Raw genomic sequence first — 20388 nt, 5'->3', positions numbered from 1 at the left:
AAATCATTAGTTATCCTGATTGCTTAGGCTAGCAGGGTTTGGTATGCAGATCTGATATTCCAGTTGCCCTCTATGGTCACTTCCTCTGTGTCCAGACCTGTCTCAAGGTCCATTTTTCCATCAGGGTCTCAAATCTCTAAGCTTGATGACAAGGAGATTAAACTCTCCTCCTGTATATTTTCCTATACTGGCTTGTACTCTATGCACATTTCACCTCAACCCCTGCATGATTTTCCCACACCCCCTCTCCCCGGACCCAGAACTCTTTATAACTTACTGTCCTATTAATCATTCCCTATTTCAAACTATCATCTGTAAATGCCATCATCATAATCAGCATTGTTTCAGGCCTGAAGAACAGAGGGAACTATGAAAACCTTGTCTTTTAAAATATATTGTTTGTGCAATAAAAAAGGATTTGAAGCTTAATGCTATACTGTTTTATTTTGGTACAAATCACATGACTAACAGTCCAATCAGCATTACAGTTAAACAGTAAAAATAGGATTATTGATTGACCATATGGTGTCTGGTAAAGTCATGTTATAGTGGCCTTGTAAATCAGAACTCCTGTCGCACACATTGCAGGATTGTTATGGGTTGGGAGCTCTGCTCCACTGTCCATCCTGCTGCTTCTTCATGTCAAATTCCTAGTTTCCAGAGCATAAACAGGGACTACCTAGATTACGCCTACAACACTAGCGACTCCACTCACAAAACACCTGTGAGCTCCTGACCACACGTCGTCCTCACCTCCTAGTCATAGAAATCCTCTGGGAAATGTGAAGTATTTTAAGGTATTAATTGTAGTTTAGATTATTCTTTTTATTAGGTGCTTTTTGCTGTGCTTTGTCTGATTATTCCTTTTTTTATTTAACAACACTTACTCACTTGGTGCATGGCTTGATTAAAAATGAATGACACGCATTGATCCTTGTTTTATGCATATAAATGTATACCTAAAACTGTTTTCTTAGGAAAGGACTTGACAAATCCTGGGGTAATGGATCATGGGCTCTCACCACGTGTATGAAAAAACTTAATTTATACCTTACCTGATAAATTATTAAAGGGACACTGAACCCAAATGTTTTCTTTCGTGATTAAGATAGAGCATGCAATTTTAAGCAACTTTCTAATTTACTCCTGTTACATTTTCTTCATTCTCTTGGTATCTTTATTTGAAAAGCAAGATTGTAAGTTTAAATGCCTGCCCATTTTTGGTGAACAACCTGAGTTGTTGCTGATTGGTAGATAAATTCACCCACTAATAAACAAGTGCTGTCTAGGGTCTGAACCAAAAAATAGCTTAGATGCCTTCTTTTTCAATTAAAGATAGCAAGAAAACAAAGAAAAAATTATAATAGGAGTAAATTGCTTAAAATTGCATGCTCTATCTGAATCACGAAAGAAAAAATTTGGGTTCATTGTCCCTTTAATTTCATGGTGGTGAGAGTCCACAATATTCTACCCTGTTTTTTTTTTTTTGTTTTTTTTTCTTTGCTCCTATTTTGATATTACTTTTCCTATCTTTTTTTGCTTGGCTATACATCAGACTAGTTTACCAGTGAGGTGGGAGGAGTTTTATAGAGCTCTTGGAGGTTGGCAATGCCTCCTCCTAGTGGCAGGGAAGAGTAATTCTCAGGAGTAATGGATCATGGACTCTCACCACCATGAAATAAATTAATTTATCGGGTAAGCATAAATTGTTTTTCTGCCTTCAGCACATATATTGGATCTTGTTGCAAATTTTATAATTTGAGAACATTTTTATTGGGTTTCAACAAACAATTACTTAAAGGGACATGAAACCCAACATTTTTCTTCCATGATTAAGATAGAGAATACAATTTTAAACAATTTTGCACTTTACTTATATTATTTAATTTGCTTCCTTCTCTTGGTATCCTTTGCTGAAAGGTTTATCTAGGCAAGCTCAGGAGCAGCAGAGGACCTAGGTTCTAGCTGCTGATTAGTGGTTGCATATATATATATATATATATATATATATATATATATATATATATATATATATAATCGATTGTGATTGGCTCACACGTGTTCAGTTAGAAACCATTAGTGCATTGCTGCTCCTTCAATAAATGATACCATGAGAATTAAACAAATTAGAAAGTTGTTTAAAATTGTATTCTCTATCTGAATCATTAAATAATTTTTTGGGTTTCATGTCTGCTTTGTTGTAAGCTATTTAAAAATGTTAGTGCATGTCAACAAATTCCTTTTTTATAGGCTAAATCGTGTGTTATAAATCTTGCTTGTGCACTCACATAATGCATGTACTTTTTGGTTTAAAATTACATTTGCTTAATAAACAGTTCAGTTTTTTTCAGTCAGATGCAAAAAAAAAAAAAAAAAAAAGGAAATGGCATTATCTCTTGTTTCTATAGATCAGAGGCTCCCATTACAGGGGACATATCTTTTATGGCACTAGATTTGGTGATATTTCTTAAGGTCTTGAGCAACCCCTAAAATGCTAGATTTCTTTGTGGGCAGCCGCAAGATACTGAACAAAATTTGCTGTCATGTGCTACTCTGATTAATACGTTAGTAACATAAATATCTGCTTCTCAATATGAAATTACATTCTCAAATGTCTAATAGTGAATGTATCTCACTGTTCTACTTCAATTTGCAAAACTAATGCTTTTTCTTTTGCAATCTACAGTCCATGCGGTCACCCTGTTCCTAAATATTTTTGGCTGCCTGGCATGGTTCTTTGTTGACTCAGGGCGAGGAGTTGATTTTGGGTTGTCCATCCTGTGGTTCTTGCTTTTTACACCATGTTCCTTTGTTTGTTGGTACAGACCCATGTACGGAGCATTCAGGTAACATTTTTTTAACTGATGTTTTGATGTAATGTTTGTATGTACGTCCAATAGGTAGAAGTTTTAAAGTGATGGTAAATTCACCATAGTAAGTTTGCATAGTTTAAAAGTACTTCTAAATAATCACACCAATATGCTCAAAATTAAAGGGACAGTCAAGTCCAAAAAAACTTTCATGATTAAAATAGGGCATGTAATTTTTAAACAACTTTCCAATTTACTTTTATCACCAATTTGCTTTGTTCTCTTGGTATTCTTAGTTGAAAGCTAAACCTAGGAGGTTTATATGCTAATTTCTTAGACCTTGAAGGCCGCCTCTAATCGGAAAGCATTTTGACAGTTTTTCACCACTAGAGGGATTTAGTTCATGTGTTTCATATAGATTTCAATGAGCTCACGCACATGAAGTTACCAAGGAGTGAGCACTGATTGGCTAAAATGCAAGTCTGTCAAAAGAACTGAAAAAAGGGGGAGGTTTGCAGAGGCTTAGATACAAGATAATCACAGAGGTAAAACGTGTATAATTATAACTGTGTTGGTTATGCAAAACTGGGGAATGGGTAATAAAGGGATTATCTATCTTTTTAAACAACAAAAAATGGTGTTGACTGTCCCTTTAAGTAAGACCCACTTTTTTGAGACTGTTACCCGTTTCATTGCTGCCTCTGTCTCAGAATTTCTTATTCTTCCTTTTGACGGGCATCTGTTGCAGCCAATAGAAGCTGCACCATACGCCCTATGTAAGACACTGCCAGCACGCTCCTGTGCAGGTAACTTGAAGCCGACACAGCCTTGTTACTGTGAATCGCTACAGTAAAGGAGATTCGCTGTTAAAGAAGCGCAAATAGCGTAGTGAACTGCGCTTGTGCAGTTCTACTTCAGGCTGAGTCAGCTTCAAGTTACCAGCATGGGAGCGTGCTGGCGCAGTGTATTACATAGGTCATATGTTGCAGCTGCTATTGGCTGCAACAGCTGCCTGTCAAATGGAAGAACATAACAAAAATAGTAAAAAAATAAATAAAAAATAATCTGGTAGGTCCAATTCTTAATCTTACAAGTGTCTGGTGAACTATATGGCAGTAGTTTTCAAGCATGTTTTTTTAACAATAAATGTAATTATATGTACAATGAATAGCATTGTTAATGCTTTTTTTGCAAAACTGCTGCCATATAGTGCTACAGACACGTGCACGCTCCTGAGCCTAAATACCTGCTATTTAACAAAGGATACCAAGAAAAAGTAGCAAGTTTGATAATAGAAGTAAATTTGAAACTTACTATCTGAATCATGCAATAGCAATATGAATCATTAGCAATAAATTCAAATGTCCAGATTTCCTTTTTCTCTTACATGGTGTTATCCAGTCCACGGATTCATCCTTACTTGTGGGATATTCTCAATCCCTACAGGAAGTGGCAAAGAGAGCACACAGCAGAGCTGTCCATATAGCTCCCCTCAGGCTCCGCCCCCCTAGTCATTCTCTTTGCCGCTCTAACAAGTAGCATCTCCACGGGAGGGTAAAGAGTATGTGGTGTTAGATTTGTAGTTTTTATTTCTTCAATCTAGAGTTTGTTATTTTAAAATAGTGCCGGTTTGTACTATTTACTCTGAGGCAGAAAGTGATGAAGATTTCTGCTGAGAGGAAAAAGATTTTAGCATGTTGTAACTAAAATCCATTGCTGTTCCCACACAGGACTGTTGAGTACCGGAGAACTTCAGTTGGGGGGAACAGTTTGCAGGCTTAACTGCTTAAGGTATGCTCAGTCACTTTTTTCTAACAAGACTTGGTAATGCTAGAAGACTGACAGAAATCCCCATGTTCGAAGGTAAGTCATATTCTCAGACTCAGTATAGAAGGATGGCTTGGTTAAAAGGGCTTAAATCACTGGTGGACACTGTTATGGCGAAAATCGATTATTTTTTAATATAATCTGATGTTTGCACAAGTGTTTGGAACACTTTATAGGGGTTTTATACGCCTGGCATTATTTTAGACACCTAAATTGAAGGCCCCACAACTCCGGAGTGAAGAGGGAGGGGGCCTAATTTTCGCACCTCAGTTGTGCAGTTGTTTTGCAAGTCAGCTTCATGCAGCTTCACATGTAGAGTCCAGAGATTGCAGAAGGACTTCAGGGAGGCTTATTTCGTTCCAAAACTAATCCCCAAGGAAGGTAGGGCCACAGCAGACTGTGGCATCGTGCTGTAGTGTGTTAAACCGGTGGCAGCTTCAATTTGCTCCGGTTTGGGCAATAAGGGATTAATTGGCTTGAAACTTGGTGTGCAATCTTTTCAAAGCATTAGGATCATATGGTGTAAATTTCATAAAGATCGGATGTTTTTTTGAGATTTGGGTGCTTTTTATTATTTAAAGGCACAGTAATGTTTTTTCAAAAAGTGTATTTTTTTGTATTTAAGTGCTATCTAAGTCTGTCTAACATGTCTGAGCCTACAGATAGACCTTGTTCTATGTGTTTGAAAGCCATGGCGGTACCCCCATTGTATTTGTGTTTAAACTGTGCTAAGGTATCTAAACATTTTAATGACCATGCAGTAACACTTAAAAATGTAGCCCAAGATGATTCTTTGACGGAAGGTAATGAGGATAGTCCTCCTTCCTCTCCCCATGTGTCTACACCAGTTACACCCGCGCAAGCGTTGCCTAGTACCTCTAGTGCATTGGCCCCTATTACATTACAACAATTAGCAGCAGTCATGGATAATTCCCTTGCGGCATTTTTATCCAAACTGCCAGTTTTTCCAAAAAAGCGTGATAGCTCAGTTTTAAGAAAAGAGGATGAGCAATCGGACGCTTTGGATGATTTATCTGTGGTACCCTCACAACACTCTGAAGTGGCAGTGAGGGATGGTCTATCCGAGGGAGAAATTTCTGACACAGGAAAAATTTCTCAGCGGGCAGAGTCAGATTCATTAGCGTTTAAATTTAAGCTGGAACACCTCCGCGTCCTGCTTAAGGAGGTTTTGGCTACGCTAGATGATTGTGACCCCATGGTGGTCCCAGAAAAATTGTGTAAAATGAACAGATTTTTAGAGGTCCCTGTATACACTGATGCGTTTCCGATCCCGAAGAGGGTGGCGGATATTGTGACTAAGGAGTTGGAGAGACCAGGTGTACCTTTTGTTACCCCCCCTATCTTTAAGAAAATGTTCCCCATAAATGACCCCAGGCGGGACGCGTGGCAGACGGTCCCTAAGGTGGAGGGAGCAGTTTCAACACTTGCTAAGCGTACAACTATACCAATAGAAGACAGTTGTGCTTTTAAAGACCCTATGGATAAAAAATTGGAAGGTTTGCTGAAGAAAATGTTTGTTCAGCAAGGTTTCCTTCTCCAGCCAATTGCCTGCATTATTCCTGTAACTACGGCAGCGGCTTTTTGGTTCGAGGCGCTGGAGGAGTCGCTTCAGAGGGAGTCTTCATATGACAAAGTCATGGATAGAATTCACGCTTTAAAGCTGGCTAATTCTTTTATCACTGATGCCGCTTTCCAATTATCTAAGCTAGCGGCGAAAAATTCAGGTTTTGCCATTATGGCGCGAAGAGCGCTTTGGCTCAAATCATGGTCGCTGACGTGTCGTCCAAAACAAAATTACTAAACATTCCTTTCAAGGGAAAGACCCTTTTTGGTCCCGAGTTGAAAGAAATTATCGCAGATATCACTGGGGGGAAGGGTCATGCCCTCCCGCAGGATAGACCGTTTAAGGCCAAAAAAAAGGCTAATTTTCACTCCTTTCGCAACTTCAGGAGCGGACCTGCTTCAACCTCTGCTGCCGCTAAGCAAGAGGGTAAAGCTTCCCAGCCTAAAGCAACCTGGAAACCCTTGCAGGGCTGGAATAAGGGTAAACAGGCCAAGAAGCCTGCGCCTGCTGCCAAGACAGCATGAAGGGGTAGCCCCCGATCCGGGACCGGATCTTGTAGGGGTCAGACTTTCTCTCTTTGCCCAGGCTTGGGCAAGAGACGTTCCAGATCCCTTGGCATTAGAAATTGTTGCTCAGGGGTATCTTCTAGAATTCAAGGACTCTTCCCCCAAGGGGAAGGTTCCACATTTCTCATTTGTCTTCAGACCAGACAAAGAAACAGGCGTTCTTACGCTGTGTAGAAGATCTTCTAAAGATGGGAGTGATACACCCAGTTCCAATTGCAGAACAAGGACTGGGATTTTACTGAAACCTGTTTGTAGTTCCCAAAAAGGAAGGAACTTTCAGGCCAATCCTGGATCTAAAAATTCTAAACAAATTCCTCAGAGTTCCATCTTTCAAAATGGAAACCATTCGGACAATCTTGCCAATGATCCAGGAAGGTCAATATATGACTACCGTGGATCTAAAGGATGCGTACCTACATATTCCTATCCACAAAGATCATCATCAGTTCCTAAGGTCCACCTTTCTGGACACGCATTACCAGTTCGTGGCCCTTCCTTTCGGGTTGGCCACCACTCCCAGAATTTTCACAAAGGTGCTAGGGTCCCTTCTAGTGGTACTAAGACCGCGGGGCATTGCAGTAGCACCTTACCTAGACGACATCTTAATACTGGCGTCGTCTTTTCACAGAGCAAAGGCTCATACGGACATTGATCTGGCCTTTCTAAGGTCTCATGGGTGGAAGGTGAACGTAGAAAAAAGTTCTCTGTCCCCGCTCACAAGGGTTCCCTTCCTGGGAACACTAATAGACTCGGTAGAAATGAAAATCTTTCTGACAGAAGTCAGGAAGTCAAAACTTTTGAATACTTGCCGAGTTCTTCATTCCGTTCCTCGGCCTTTGGTGGCTCAGTGCATGGAGGTAATCGATCACCAGGAAAATTTACCATAAGATATGGCGGAAATATCTTTGTTGGTGCGAATCCAAAGGTTACTCGTGGAGTAAGGTTAGGATTCCAAGGATATTGTCTTTTCTCCAAGAAGGATTGGAGAAAGGTTTGTCAGCTAGTTCCTTAAAGGGACAGATATCTGCTCTGTCTATCCTGTTACACAAGCATCTGGCAGCTGTACCAGACGTTCAGGCGTTTGCACAGGCCCTAGTTAGAATCAAGCCTGTCTACAGACCTGTGGCTCCTCCATGGAGTCTAAATTTAGTTCTTTCAGTTCTTCAAGGGGTTCCGTTTGAACCTTTGCATTCCATAGATATTAAGTTATTATCTTGGAAAGTTTTGTTTTTGGTAGCTATTTCTTCTACTCGAAGAGTTTCTGAATTGTCTGCTTTGCAGTGTAATTCACCCTATCTGGTGTTCCATGCAGATAAGGTTGTTTTGCGTACCAAACCTGGTTTCCTTCCAAAAGTGGTTTCTAATAAGAATATTAACCAGGAAATCATTGTTCCTTCTCTGTGTCCTAATCCAGTTTCTAAGAAGGAACGACTGTTACACAATCTTGATGTGGTTCGTGCTTTAAAAGCAACTAAAGATTTCAGACAAACTTCATCCTTGTTTGTTGTCTATTCTGGTAAGAGGAGAGGTCAGAAAGCGACTGCTACCTCTCTTTCCTTCTGGCTGAAAAGCATCATCCGATTGGCTTATGAGACTGCTGGACAGCAGCCTCCTGAACGAATTACAGCTCATTCCACTAGGGCTGTGGCTTCCACATGGGCTTTCATGAATGAGGCTTCTGTTGAACAGATTTGTATGGCAGCGACTTGGTCTTCACTGCATACATTTGCCAAATTTTACAAATTCGATACTTTTGCTTCTTTAGAGGCTATTTTTGGGAGAAAGGTTTTGCAAGCAGTGGTGCCTTCCGTTTAGGTTACCTGACTTGTTCCCTCCCTTCATCCGTGTCCTAAAGCTTTGGTATTGGTATCCCACAAGTAAGGATGAATCCGTGGACTGGATACACCATGTAAGAGAAAACAGAATTTATGCTTACCTGATAAATTACTTTCTCTTACGGTGTATCCAGTCCACGGCCCGCCCTGGCAATTAAGTCAGGTTCAAATTTATTTTAGTAAAACTACAGTCACCACTGCACCCTATGGTTTCTCCTTTTTCTCCTAACCGTCGGTCGAATGACTGGGGGGCAGAGCCTGAGGGGAGCTATATGGACAGCTCTGCTGTGTGCTCTCTTTGCCACTTCCTGTAGGGATTGAGAATATCCCACAAGTAAGGATGAATCCGTGGACTGGATACACCGTAAGAGAAAGTAATTTATCAGGTAAGCATAAATTCTGTTTTTTTCCATAAGGTGGTGAGAGTCCACAAGGAATAACATATGGGTAAAGCTCCTATCCACCAGGAGGCAGGAAAATACTTCCCATCACCAAACGCTTTAATCCCTCCACTTCTTGATTCTCCTCAAGCTTAATTTTTGCCTTCATAGGAGGAGGTAGACATGTGGGGTACTTAGACTTCTTTGTTGAAATGGGTGCTCAAACTGCTGTGAGGCCCGTTATCCCCCTCAGAGGACAGAGAAAAGGGCAGTGGGGCATAGAGGAGTACCTTAAGCAGTGAATGTAATTCTCCTGCGGGAGTTTTTCACTAGCCCTCCACGGGGTCAGTGGGACAGGTCCTGGTACGCATTGGGGTACATCCTAGGAAAATCTAGAGTTTAGTGTCAGCTAACTTAGAAGGGCTCTTCTGCTGGACTCTGGACATATACAACTGGGTAAGCACAGTAGTGAGTGTGACACAGGTGAGTATGTGACCTTCGCGCAGGGTTCTTAGCAGATACATTCGTTTTTGTACATCAGGGCCAGGGGGCACACATACCGTTTTATTATGCACACTTATTGTCACGGATACCAGATAGCTAAGGCTACCCCCAACCCCCCTAACCTCACCCCTGTTGTTTCTCAGTGGTTTTGGGCTCCTCAGAGCAACCACAATCTCTGTAAGCTTTTGTTTGCTTGTTTTGTGAAGAGCTTGTGTATGACCAGGAAAACCCTCCTAGGCTGGCCGTGCTCCTGGAACTCCCGGTAGGCCGCCTCACAACGGACACCTGCCTAACTCCTCTCAGGCTGGCCGGGCTCCTGGAACTCCCGGTCTTTCGCAGGACAGCCGCTAACTTTACCCCTGGTCGCTCCAGCAGCCCTTTGCCCCAGAACTCCGCTCTTTTGGGGATTGGTAGCCCTTAGGGAGGACAAGAGCTGTAGCAATTATCAGAGGGGAGCTCCCTTGGGAACTGGGGGTTTTGGACACCCATAACCTCATAACTTTAACGGACTGTAACTCCTGTCCCCAGTAACGAATCATGCTGATTTTTGGACTGTGGCATCTGACCGAGAGCTTTAAAATGACATCCTGTAAGTGCCGCCGCTCCACCGGGATCACCCCGAAACTGCCACCCCTAGGTATTGGGATTATGTGAGACTGTGGCTTCTATGGAGGTGCCGGGCTGTCTGGAGGGGCGGGAATGGCAGGAAAACTATAGCATTGTCTTCTGTTCTTATCAAGATGAGCTGTCTGTATAAAAGGAGTGTGTGTTTTCAATAAAATCAGTTCTTGTTTCATCTGAATGCTAGTTTGTCTAGTTATTTGGGTGGGCTCCTGCTACAATCACTTTCCTGAGCTACATAGCAGCCTGTTCCAGGCAGAGGAAGGACACTCTAGAAGAGCTATCTAGTCTGGGTAGCTGGAGTCTGCCACAGGGTGGGACCCTGAGTACTGGTGCTGTCAGGCATCGGGTGGCTACAGGCTGTGGTCACTTGGCAGCTACATAGCTGCAGTCGGCAGGGAGGAAGCAGGACCCGTTTGGCGGAGCTACCCAGTCGGGGTAGCCGGGGTCTCCATCACACACATATAACAGTATTATAGTTTACTCTTAGAGCAAGTTCCTTATCCTGAGATTTGAGTTTTCTGTGGGGACCCTGTTGGTCTGTTTAGCTGAAAAAGCTTGGCTTATGTTGTCACAGTGCACGGATTTATGTCGGACGTCAGTGGTTAACGCTGTGTTCGAAGGACTGGTTTAGTGCAGCACTGTTTCTCTCGCCGGTCAGAAGAAAGGTAATACTGTTAAGTGGGGTTTTTTTGTGCTGTTTTTAAAACCACTATAATGCGGAATGCTCCAGACTCACAAGGGTTACATTTTTTGCAAGCTTTAGCTGCTTAGTACTCCCGCTCCCTCCTCTTTTCCTGTGGAGGTGGCCGTTATTGTATGCGCTCTGCTGTACTTCTGCTTCTTTTTGCTTATCCGACAAAGATGTTTTGTACTACACATCAAGAAATTGGTTGGGACTTGATTCTGTGTCATTTACACTGATTGTAGGTTTAATTAGTTAAACTAAATACGTCAGCCTAAGTTTATATATTTTTTCCCCACAGTAGTTTGTCTGTGTATTATTGTTTATACAGATTTTGTATGTTACCTCAGAGTACTTGTATCTTGTATTCATATCTTTTAATGTTTATGCACATCTGTTACTGTCATATTTGAGTGTTTTCTCTGTTTTTTTGCTGTCTCCTTATTGGTAATTTTTGGAGCAGACTAAAACTGTCCCCTTTTAATATTCATTCTGCCCCTTTAGAGGGGAGATAGTGGAACATTTTCAGTCCCTTTTGGACTAGTTGTGTTCTTTTGCAAATTTGTTTCTGTTTGTCCTTATGCGTAGCTATGTAATGGCAGATTCTTCTTCTGGACTGCTTTCAAGAGAAGAGTATTAGAGTTTTCTAATGTGTCACAAACTTCTGACTAATAAAATTTCTCCCTCTGAAGAAGAATCTAAGGATCAGATTCGTCCTTAGAACGTGATTCATATTTTTATTTTTATTTTTTATTTTGTTTAAGCCAGCTGCGTCTTGTCGCCATTTCAGGGACAATTTCCAAGGAATGGAACAAACTTGGTTTACCATTTCTTTTTTTCTCAAAAGTTCAAACAAATGTTTCCTGTGCCTGTCTTAAAATGTGAGACTTGGGAGTCTATTCCCTAGGTGGACGGTGCCATTTTTATACTTGCAAGACCTACTATTCTGTTGGGGAAAGTACGTCCGTCAAAGATCCTATGGCCAGGAAATTATAGTGCCGATAATAAAAGGGCATTTCTGCAGGCGGGATTTTTTATTCAATCCTGCAGTGAGTGTTGCCTGTGTGGCTGGAGCAGTTACTCTTTATGGGAAATGGGTTCCGCAGAGCTTCTTTCAAAGTTATTCACGACTGCAAAGAATGCTGCTTTAGTGGGCAGCGGCCAGGTGTGCCTTTTGGTTGAAGTCCTGGTCTGCATATATGGTGTCAGTAGTCTGTTACAACCTCCCTTTTTGGGGAGAGTTTGTATGGTTTAGGATTGGACATTATTTCTACATCTAATCCAAATTTCTCACCACTGTTTGCTCAAAAATCAGATTCTTTTAAGTCCTCCTGAAATCCTGAAGCGTTTTGGAGCAAGTCCAAGCAGACAAAGAAAAAAAAAAATCAGTTTTCTTCTGACAGCATGACGAGCAGTCTCCTATCTAGATATTTCTCAGGTAGGGGGCTGATTAAACCTGTTTTTGCAGGTTTGGTGCTGATTTGTTTGGGATCTCTGGGTACTAAATATGTTATCAGAGGGTTTCAGAATTATTAAAAAAAATTTATCGGACCACTTTCCAGTAAGTTTTCTCTACCTCATGTTCCATTGAATCCCTTAGAGGCAGATGTCTTTTAATTTATACAGTATCTGGAACACATGGGAGTAATTGTCCCAGTTCCACAGGCGGAACAAAGCCTCTGCTACCTTTCCAATCTTTTATAGTGCCAAAAAAGGAAGGCACATTCAGTCAAATCTTAATTTGCAAATCTCTGAAGAAATTTCTGAGGGTCCCTACTTGCATAAGGGAATCAATTTGGACTATTCGTTCAGCAGGGTCAAGTCATGACCACTATCGACCTGATACACGTATATCTACATGTCCCCATCTAAGGGATCATCCAAATTCCTCTGGTTTGTGGCATTTCCTTTCGGTCTGGAGTTGGTTCCCAGGCTGTTCAGAGTACATGTTAAGCACTTCAAATAACAGTATATCCCTTAAGTGCTCAGCACATGGATCTTGTAGGTTTGATGGTGGCGCCATCAATTACCATCTCTTTGCAAGTTTTCTCTTGCGCCTTCTTCAGCTCTGTATCTTCAAATAGTGACTGTAATTATTCCAATTTGTCTCAGTTGATTTATCTAAATTATGACAATCTCTTCCCTAGTGGCTATCTCTCAGGTCTCTAATGCAAGGATTGTCCTTTTTGGGTCCATCTTAGGCTGTCTATACAAATGACTCTAATCTGACATGATGGGGAGCTGTCTGGGAGTATTTGAAGTTGCGAGAACCTCTGAAGGTGAGGTTACCAATCACTTGTTCTGGAACGCTGAGCGATTTTCAGGGCTCTTCAGAGTTGGCCCCTCTCCAGCCCAAGAACGGACTAATTTAATTTGTACAATGTCACAAAAGTGGCTTATGTTCAATCATAAGGGGAGAACAAAGAGTTCTCTAGCAGTGAAGGAGGTTTATTACATTCTTTCTTTGACCATTATCTTTTGGGCGATCGACAATTGGGAGGCAGATTCCTTAGTCGTCAGACATTTCTTTTGTGGAATGGTCTCTCAATCTGGAAAATCTTGATCAGATAGTAGCTTTTGGGGTTTGCCAGATATAGACATGATTGCTTCTCGCTTAAATGTCCACTTTCACAGTTACTGTGCCAGATCAGGGGATTCTCTGTTTTGTTTCCTCTGATTGCTCGCATTCAGCAGGAGAGCATTCCAGTTATTCTGTTTGACAGTTTTGACTTTGTAGGACCTGGTATGCAGATCTACTTCAGATGTCCAGCTCTCAGTCCAGGACTCTTCCTTTTCGGAAGGTTTTGTAGTGGGTTTTGCACATTTTTTTTTGGACTTAGTCTGTCTCTTTCGCGGAGGACAAAAGTCACTAGAAACATTTTTTCTAAGGTATGGAAAGTTTTTATTTCTGTGGCTCTAGCAGTTTCCATTGGGAATATTTTCAAATTCATAGGATTCTGCATTTTTTTCAGGATGGTTTAGATGAGGGATTCTAAGTCAGTTCCTTCCAGAGTCAGTTTTCCGCTTTGTTTTTGTATCGTACAGCATCTTGCAGAATTATCTAATATTCAATCTTTTGTGCAGGCCTTTTTCTGGATTAGTCTAGTGGTTACACCAACTTTTTCTACATGGGGACTCAACTAGTTTTGAGAGTATTGCAAGTTGATCCTTTTGAACTTATACTTAAAGGGACAGTCAACACAAAAATTGTGGTTTAAAAAGATAGACAACGCCTTTACTACCAATTCCCCAATTCCCTAGCTTTGCACAACCAACTTTGTTATATTAATATCCTTTATAACATTTAAACCTCTAAATTTCTGCCTGTTTCTAAGCCACTAAAAACAACCTCTTATCACATGCTTTTTTTATTAGTTTTTCACAACAGGGAAGTACTAGTTCATGTGGGTCATATAGATGAAGTGCTCACGCCCTTGGGTTGTGGCTGACACTGCACTAATTGGCTAAAATGCAAGTCAATAAATAATAAATAAATAAATAGCCATGTGATCAGGGGGCTATCAGAAGATGCTTAGATACAAGTTAATCACAGAGGTTAAAAGTGTATTAAAGGGGCACTGACACTCGGGTCAAATTACATTTTCATGATTCAGATACATCATGTAATTTTAAACAACTTTCCAATTACTTCCATTAAAAAAAATGTGCACAGTCTTTTATATTTACACTTTTTGAGTCACCAGCTCCTACTGAGCATGTGCAAGAATTCAGACTATACGTATATGCATTTGGGATTCGCTGATCGCTATCACATGGTACAGGGGGAGTGGAAATATACATAACTTTGAAATTTGTTAGAAAAAAATCTACTACTCATTTTGAAATTCAGAGTAAATATTTATTGTATTGTCTTGTTATCTTGCATTTGTTGATTATGCAAATATACTGTGTTTACTGGTCCTTTAATATACCAGTGTTGGTTATGCAAAACTGGGGAGTGGGTAATAAAGTGATTATCTATCTTTTTAAACAATACAGATTTTGGAGTTGACTGTACCTTTTAAAGGGACAGTCTAGTATAAATTAAACTTTCATCATTCAGATAGGACTTTTAATTTCAATCAACTTTCCAATTTACTTTTATCATCAAATTTGCTTTTTCTCTTGGTATTCTTAGTTTAAACTAAACATAGGTAGGCTCATATGCTAATTTCTAAGACTTTGAGGGCTGCCTCTTATCAGATGCTTTTTAAATCTCTTTTCAACACATAGAGACAGAAAGTACACATGGGCCATATAGATAACACTGTGTTCAGGCACAGGGGGTTATTTAAGATTTAGCACAAAACAATACTAAATTGAAGACAATAGATAATAAACAGTCACAGTCATGTGATCAGGGGGCTGGAAGAAGGTTCCTAGATACAAGGTAATCACAGAGGTAAAAAGTATATTAATATAACTGTTGGTTATGCAAAACTGAGGAATGGGTAATAAAGGGATTATCTATCTTTTAAAACAATAACAATTCTATGGTAGACTGTCCCTTTAAGTTTGATAGTCAGCCTTTGTCATCTGAAGTTTTGTTTCTTTTTGCTATTTCTTTAGCCAGAAGAGTCTCGGAACTTTCAGGTTGTCTTGCGAGATTTATTATCTGATCAGTACTAGGTGGTTCTTAGGACTCGTTATAATTGCTTTCCAAAGGTTGTCTCTTCTCGCATATTTAATCAGAACATTATAATTCCTTCTTTGTTTTCTTCTCCGCAGATGATTAAGGAAAGTTTTCTACATAATTTGGATGTAGTTAGGGCTTTGAAGTTTTATCTCCATGCCATTTAGGAGTTCCGCTTTGTTTTCCAGTCTGTGTAGAGGTCAAAGGGCTTCTGCAGTTACCTTGGCTGCTTGGCTAAATCAATTAGTGCACAAGACTTACTTGAAGGCAAGACATTTTTTTTTTCTTCCTAATTTTTCAGCTTAAGTGAGGCTTCACATGAACAATTTTCCAAGGCAACTACTTGGTCTTCTGTTCATATTTTTACAAGATTTTATCATTTAGTGTTTTTTGCCTCTTCTGAGGCGGCGTTTGGCAGGAAGATTCTACAGGCCGCAGTGTCTGGTCAATGATGTGCCTGCCTCCTTCCTTTTCGCCCCACCCTTTTTATGACATCATGGACTCCACTGCTTGGGTATGAAATCCCATAAGTTATGGAATCAGGAAGTGGGAGAGCTTTAAACTTTTGGTGTTGTGAAATTTTTGCCTGCCTCCTGGTGGAGACTAGCTTTTTCTCATATGCTATGGCTCATGGACTCTCACCACCATGAAAGAAATTAATTTATCAGGTAAGCATACATTTTGTTTTTTATTGTTTAATAAAATAGATTAAACCTTTTACAACTTATTCTCCAGCTTTGCATAACCAACATTGTTATTAATATACTTTATATCCTCAAGTTTGCCTGTTTGTAAGCCCCAGCAGGCCACCCCTTAGCTCAGTGCTTTTTAAATCTTGCACAAATATCTAGACAATGCTAGATCATGTTTGCCATATAGATAACATTGTGCTCACTTCCTTGGAGAATAATGGTTATACAAGAACCAGCACTGAAATGCAAGATTATAAAAAGCTCTGAGATAAGGGACAATCAGCAGTAGCTTAGATACAGGTAATCATAGAGGTACAAATTACATTAATATAACAGTGTTGGTTTTGCAAAACAGGGGGAATGGGTACTAAAGGAATTATCTATATTTATTTCATAAAGGTGGTAAGAGTCAACAATCCATTACTCCTGAGAATTACCTTCCCTGCCACTAGGAGGTGGCAATGATGCCTAAACCCCAAGAGCTCTATATAACCTCTCCCACCTCTATGGTAGTTAGTATTATCTTTGCCTCTGCTGGAGGAAGGTGAAGAGTGAAGGTGTGCAAATTATTTCTTCTAAAAGGGGTTCCCGAGATTGATTTGGGGCCCATTTCTTTCCAATGGCATGGAGAGTCCATTAATCCATTCTAATTACTAGTGGGAATTCAACTCCTGGCCACCAGGAAGAGGCAAAGAACACCCCAGCAAAGCTTCAAGTATCCTCCTACTTCCCACAATCCCTCCAGTCATTGTGGAGTATGTGCGAAGATGGTGTCTGAAGATATTTAATGGGTAGTTTCCCTGCAAGCAAGGATTGGGGCTATGCTGTGTCCATGTAATCCTCTTCAGTAAGAGTTGTGGTGGCTTTTAGCAGTTTGAAGTTGGTGAGGTAGTCCTTGCTTCTTTTTGAACACTTATGCTAACCCCTTATATAGAGATTCAGGGTTGGTTACTCTGATATTCTTTTTCTTCAGGTCACTGTCAGAGGTCGGCTGAGTCTGTCATACCTGAAAGCTGTTTCTGCCGATATCTTGGTTCAGACGCCATCTTTTCATTTAGCAAAATCCCATGGTGCAAATACCAGGGTATGTTTTTTGTTTTTTTTTGAGAAGATCATAGACTCGATCACCATGAAGATTTTCTTGACGGAGATCAGAAAATCTAAACTTCTTGCTGCGGCCTGTCTGTCTCTTCAGTTCTCTGTGCGTCCATCAGTGGCACTGTATATGGAAGTAATTGGTCTAATGGTGGCTTCCATGAATATTATTCCTTTTGCTTGTTTCTATCTGAGACCTCTACAGTTATGCATGCTCAGACAATGGAATGGAGACTACTCAGACCTCTTTGAGGATAGTCTTAGACATCTCGACGAGAGATTCTCTGTCTTGGTGGTTCTCTCAGGACCATCTGTCCCAAGGCACATGCTTCCTGAGACCAGCTACTTGAGCCTATCTAGATATGCTTTTCAGCAGATAATACCAAGAGACTGAAGCAAATTAGTTAATAGAAGTAAATTAGAAAGTTGTTTAAAATTGCAAACTCTTTCATTAAAGAAAAAATTAGGGTTTCATGTCTTTTTAAGAGCTTTATTTATTTGGGGATTTTACTGTTTATGCACTTTTCTATTTGCCTGTTGCTTTATGCTATAATGGAGCTTTCCGATTCTGTCCTGAATCCTCCTTAGAAGCTGTGTCCTTTGAACACTTCCCTTCCAATGTTAATTGTGTTTATTGCTAAATTGAGGTATCTCCTCCTCTAGCATATTTTTTTTTTTTTTTTTTTTGTGTAGATCTGGTTCAGATGATTAGTAGCCCGGGCTTTTTTCTTTTAGAACTATTTTTTTTCCTTCCAGATCTCAAGTCTTTCAGTCTGATAGCATGGGGTTTGAGTGAATGATTTTTAATTATTGTTTTTTTTAGAGTCTATAGATTAGACTTTTTCTGGCTCAGAAGCTTGTGTTCTGGGAAGCTTTCTTCATAGTCTGTGTCTTAATATGGCTTCTCCTACTATTCTTTCAGAATTTTTCTGTGCAGATTGGATAAGTGCTTATTTCCTAGTCTTTTTCATGTTTTTTTTTTCATTAGAAAAATTGCTTATCTTTCTGATTTTCAAGTTTTTTTTTTTATGTCATGTTTTTGGCACATATTCAGCTTATGCCAATCTCTGCACCTTGAGCTCTGGGTTTGGTGTTGATATTTTACAGGCTCCTCTTTTTGAGCCATTTGGCCGTCTCTTCTGTTACAAGAGTTTCTGATTTAGGGAGGTTTCCTCTTGTTTTGGTTTTTAGAGATTTGTAGTTCTATGTTGGGCGCTACTGAAATTTTCAGACACACTTTTTGGCTTGTTCAATTTCCTGATTTTATTCAGGGTTGGAGAGCAATTGCTTTCTCTTGGTTTTTGCTTGAAGCTTATCTTTTTATTGACATGATTGAAGGTGGGATAGCCGCCTCCTTAATAGTTTTTTTTTTTCTGCTAATTTTTCCAGTTCAGTTCCCTCTTCTTGAACTTTCTGGAATGAGACTTCTGTTGACCTATTTTGGGTAACAGCCTCTTGGTCTTGTTTCTTGTTCTTTTTATTCTTTCATTTAATTTTTGCTTCTTCTGTGGCAGCCTTTGGCAGAAAGTTCTTCAGGCAATGGTTTAAGCATTATTTTCCCTGATTGTTATTTTATGTCTTCTTTTTATTATAGAATCTCTTCTTTATTTGGAGGGCTGTGGAGATAGTTTCTTTATGGGGGAAAAAGTTTGTTTTATCCCGCTCCTACTTTTTTTTTATTACTCGTGGATTCTACACAGCTTTGGTATTGGTTTCCAGGAGTAATGGATCATGGACTCTTGCCACCTTTATGAAAGAAAACCATAATTTATGCTTATCTGATAAATTAATTTCTTTCATGGTGGTAAGAGTTCACGAGACCCCACCGTGTTATATTTTTTGGTGATGTTTTTTTCCGTTTTTGGCACATCATTTTTCCTGACTCCTATATTTTTATAGAAGGGTTTATATAAAGCACTTGGAGTTTGGGTATATTTGCTTCCTCATAGTGGCAGGGGAGGTAATTCCCAGGAGTAATGGATTGTGGACTCTTACCACATGAAAGAAATTAATTTATCAGGTAAGCATCCATTTTTATTTTTTTAAACAATAATAAAGTAGACTGACCCTTTAAACTTATTGATAAAAACTGTCAAAGTTGCAGCAGCACCGTTGCTTAAAAAGGCTTTATTGAGCCAAAACAAACATACAACATTTCGGACCTTAGTCCTTAGACATGTATAAGGATACAAATATACAAATCCACATTTATATACCTAAAACCACACCCCCTAATCACATCAGGTGAACACACACCTGTACATAGCTCCACCTGGTGTTAAAGACTCACTATTCTTTGTCCTTTATTAATTAATCTAGCCAATTTGGACATTATTCCCACAATATATACATCTTACTCCTTTTATATATTTTTTTAATCACAGTACATCATTCACATATGTTTTAGTTTTATTCAAGTCAAATATATATTGGACAATGAAGCAGAAGGATAACCTATTCATGTCAATGCTATTTTATTACATTTAAGCCTACTCAATTAAAAACTGTCCAGTCCATAAAGTTCTCTCTGCTTCAAGAGTTTTTCCCTGTCTCCACCTCTCCTAGGCTGTTGGACCTGTTCTATTATTTGAAACCTTATTTGGCTAAGACTATGGTGCGCCGCTGTTGCACCCAACTGCTGAGTTCTAATACTGCTCTTATGCTGGTTCATCCTTTCATGCACCTTGCGGGTGGTCTCCCCTACATAGCCACACCCACATGGGCAATTAATCAGGTACACAGCATACTCTGTGTTACAGGTGAAATACCCCTGATACAATATTTTTTGCCAGTACATGGATGGGTAAATGTAGGACCACGTATCATTGCAGTTGGTGCAATTTAAACATGATAGTCACCCGTTGTTCTTTTTACTGATATATCCCTTAAACATTTTCTTTTCCAGGCCTACATCAGCCCTCACCAAGATATCCTTTAGGTTTTTACACCTTTTATGGGCAGGCATAGGGTATTCCTGAAACTCCCTCACTTCTGGATTACACTCACTCAAAACCTTCCAGTGTTTGCGCAAAATCCCTTGGATATTATTGCTCAATTGAGAATACTGACTCACAAAGACCAATAATAATAAGATCCAAGGCATTTTGCACAAACACTGGAAAGAAATGAGACCCTTCCCCTTAAAAAAAAAAAAA

General features: G+C 39.9%; 1 protein-coding gene across 1 annotated transcript in view; it reads left to right on the top strand.

Moving 5' to 3' along the window:
- SCAMP1 (secretory carrier membrane protein 1) overlaps positions 1-20388 on the top strand; it is an 83538-nt gene that overhangs the window by 46041 nt on the left and 17109 nt on the right. Inside the window, exon 6 of the mRNA XM_053701375.1 lies at positions 2687-2846. Coding sequence (XP_053557350.1) covers positions 2687-2846 — 160 coding nt within the window. The remainder of the gene's footprint in view (positions 1-2686; positions 2847-20388) is intronic.

The sequence above is a fragment of the Bombina bombina genome, chromosome 2 (genome assembly GCF_027579735.1).
Source record: "Bombina bombina isolate aBomBom1 chromosome 2, aBomBom1.pri, whole genome shotgun sequence".
Classification (NCBI taxonomy): Eukaryota; Metazoa; Chordata; class Amphibia; order Anura; family Bombinatoridae; genus Bombina; species Bombina bombina.
Note: the sequence above shows the minus strand (reverse complement) of the source record. Positions and strands in the feature narration are given on the sequence as shown.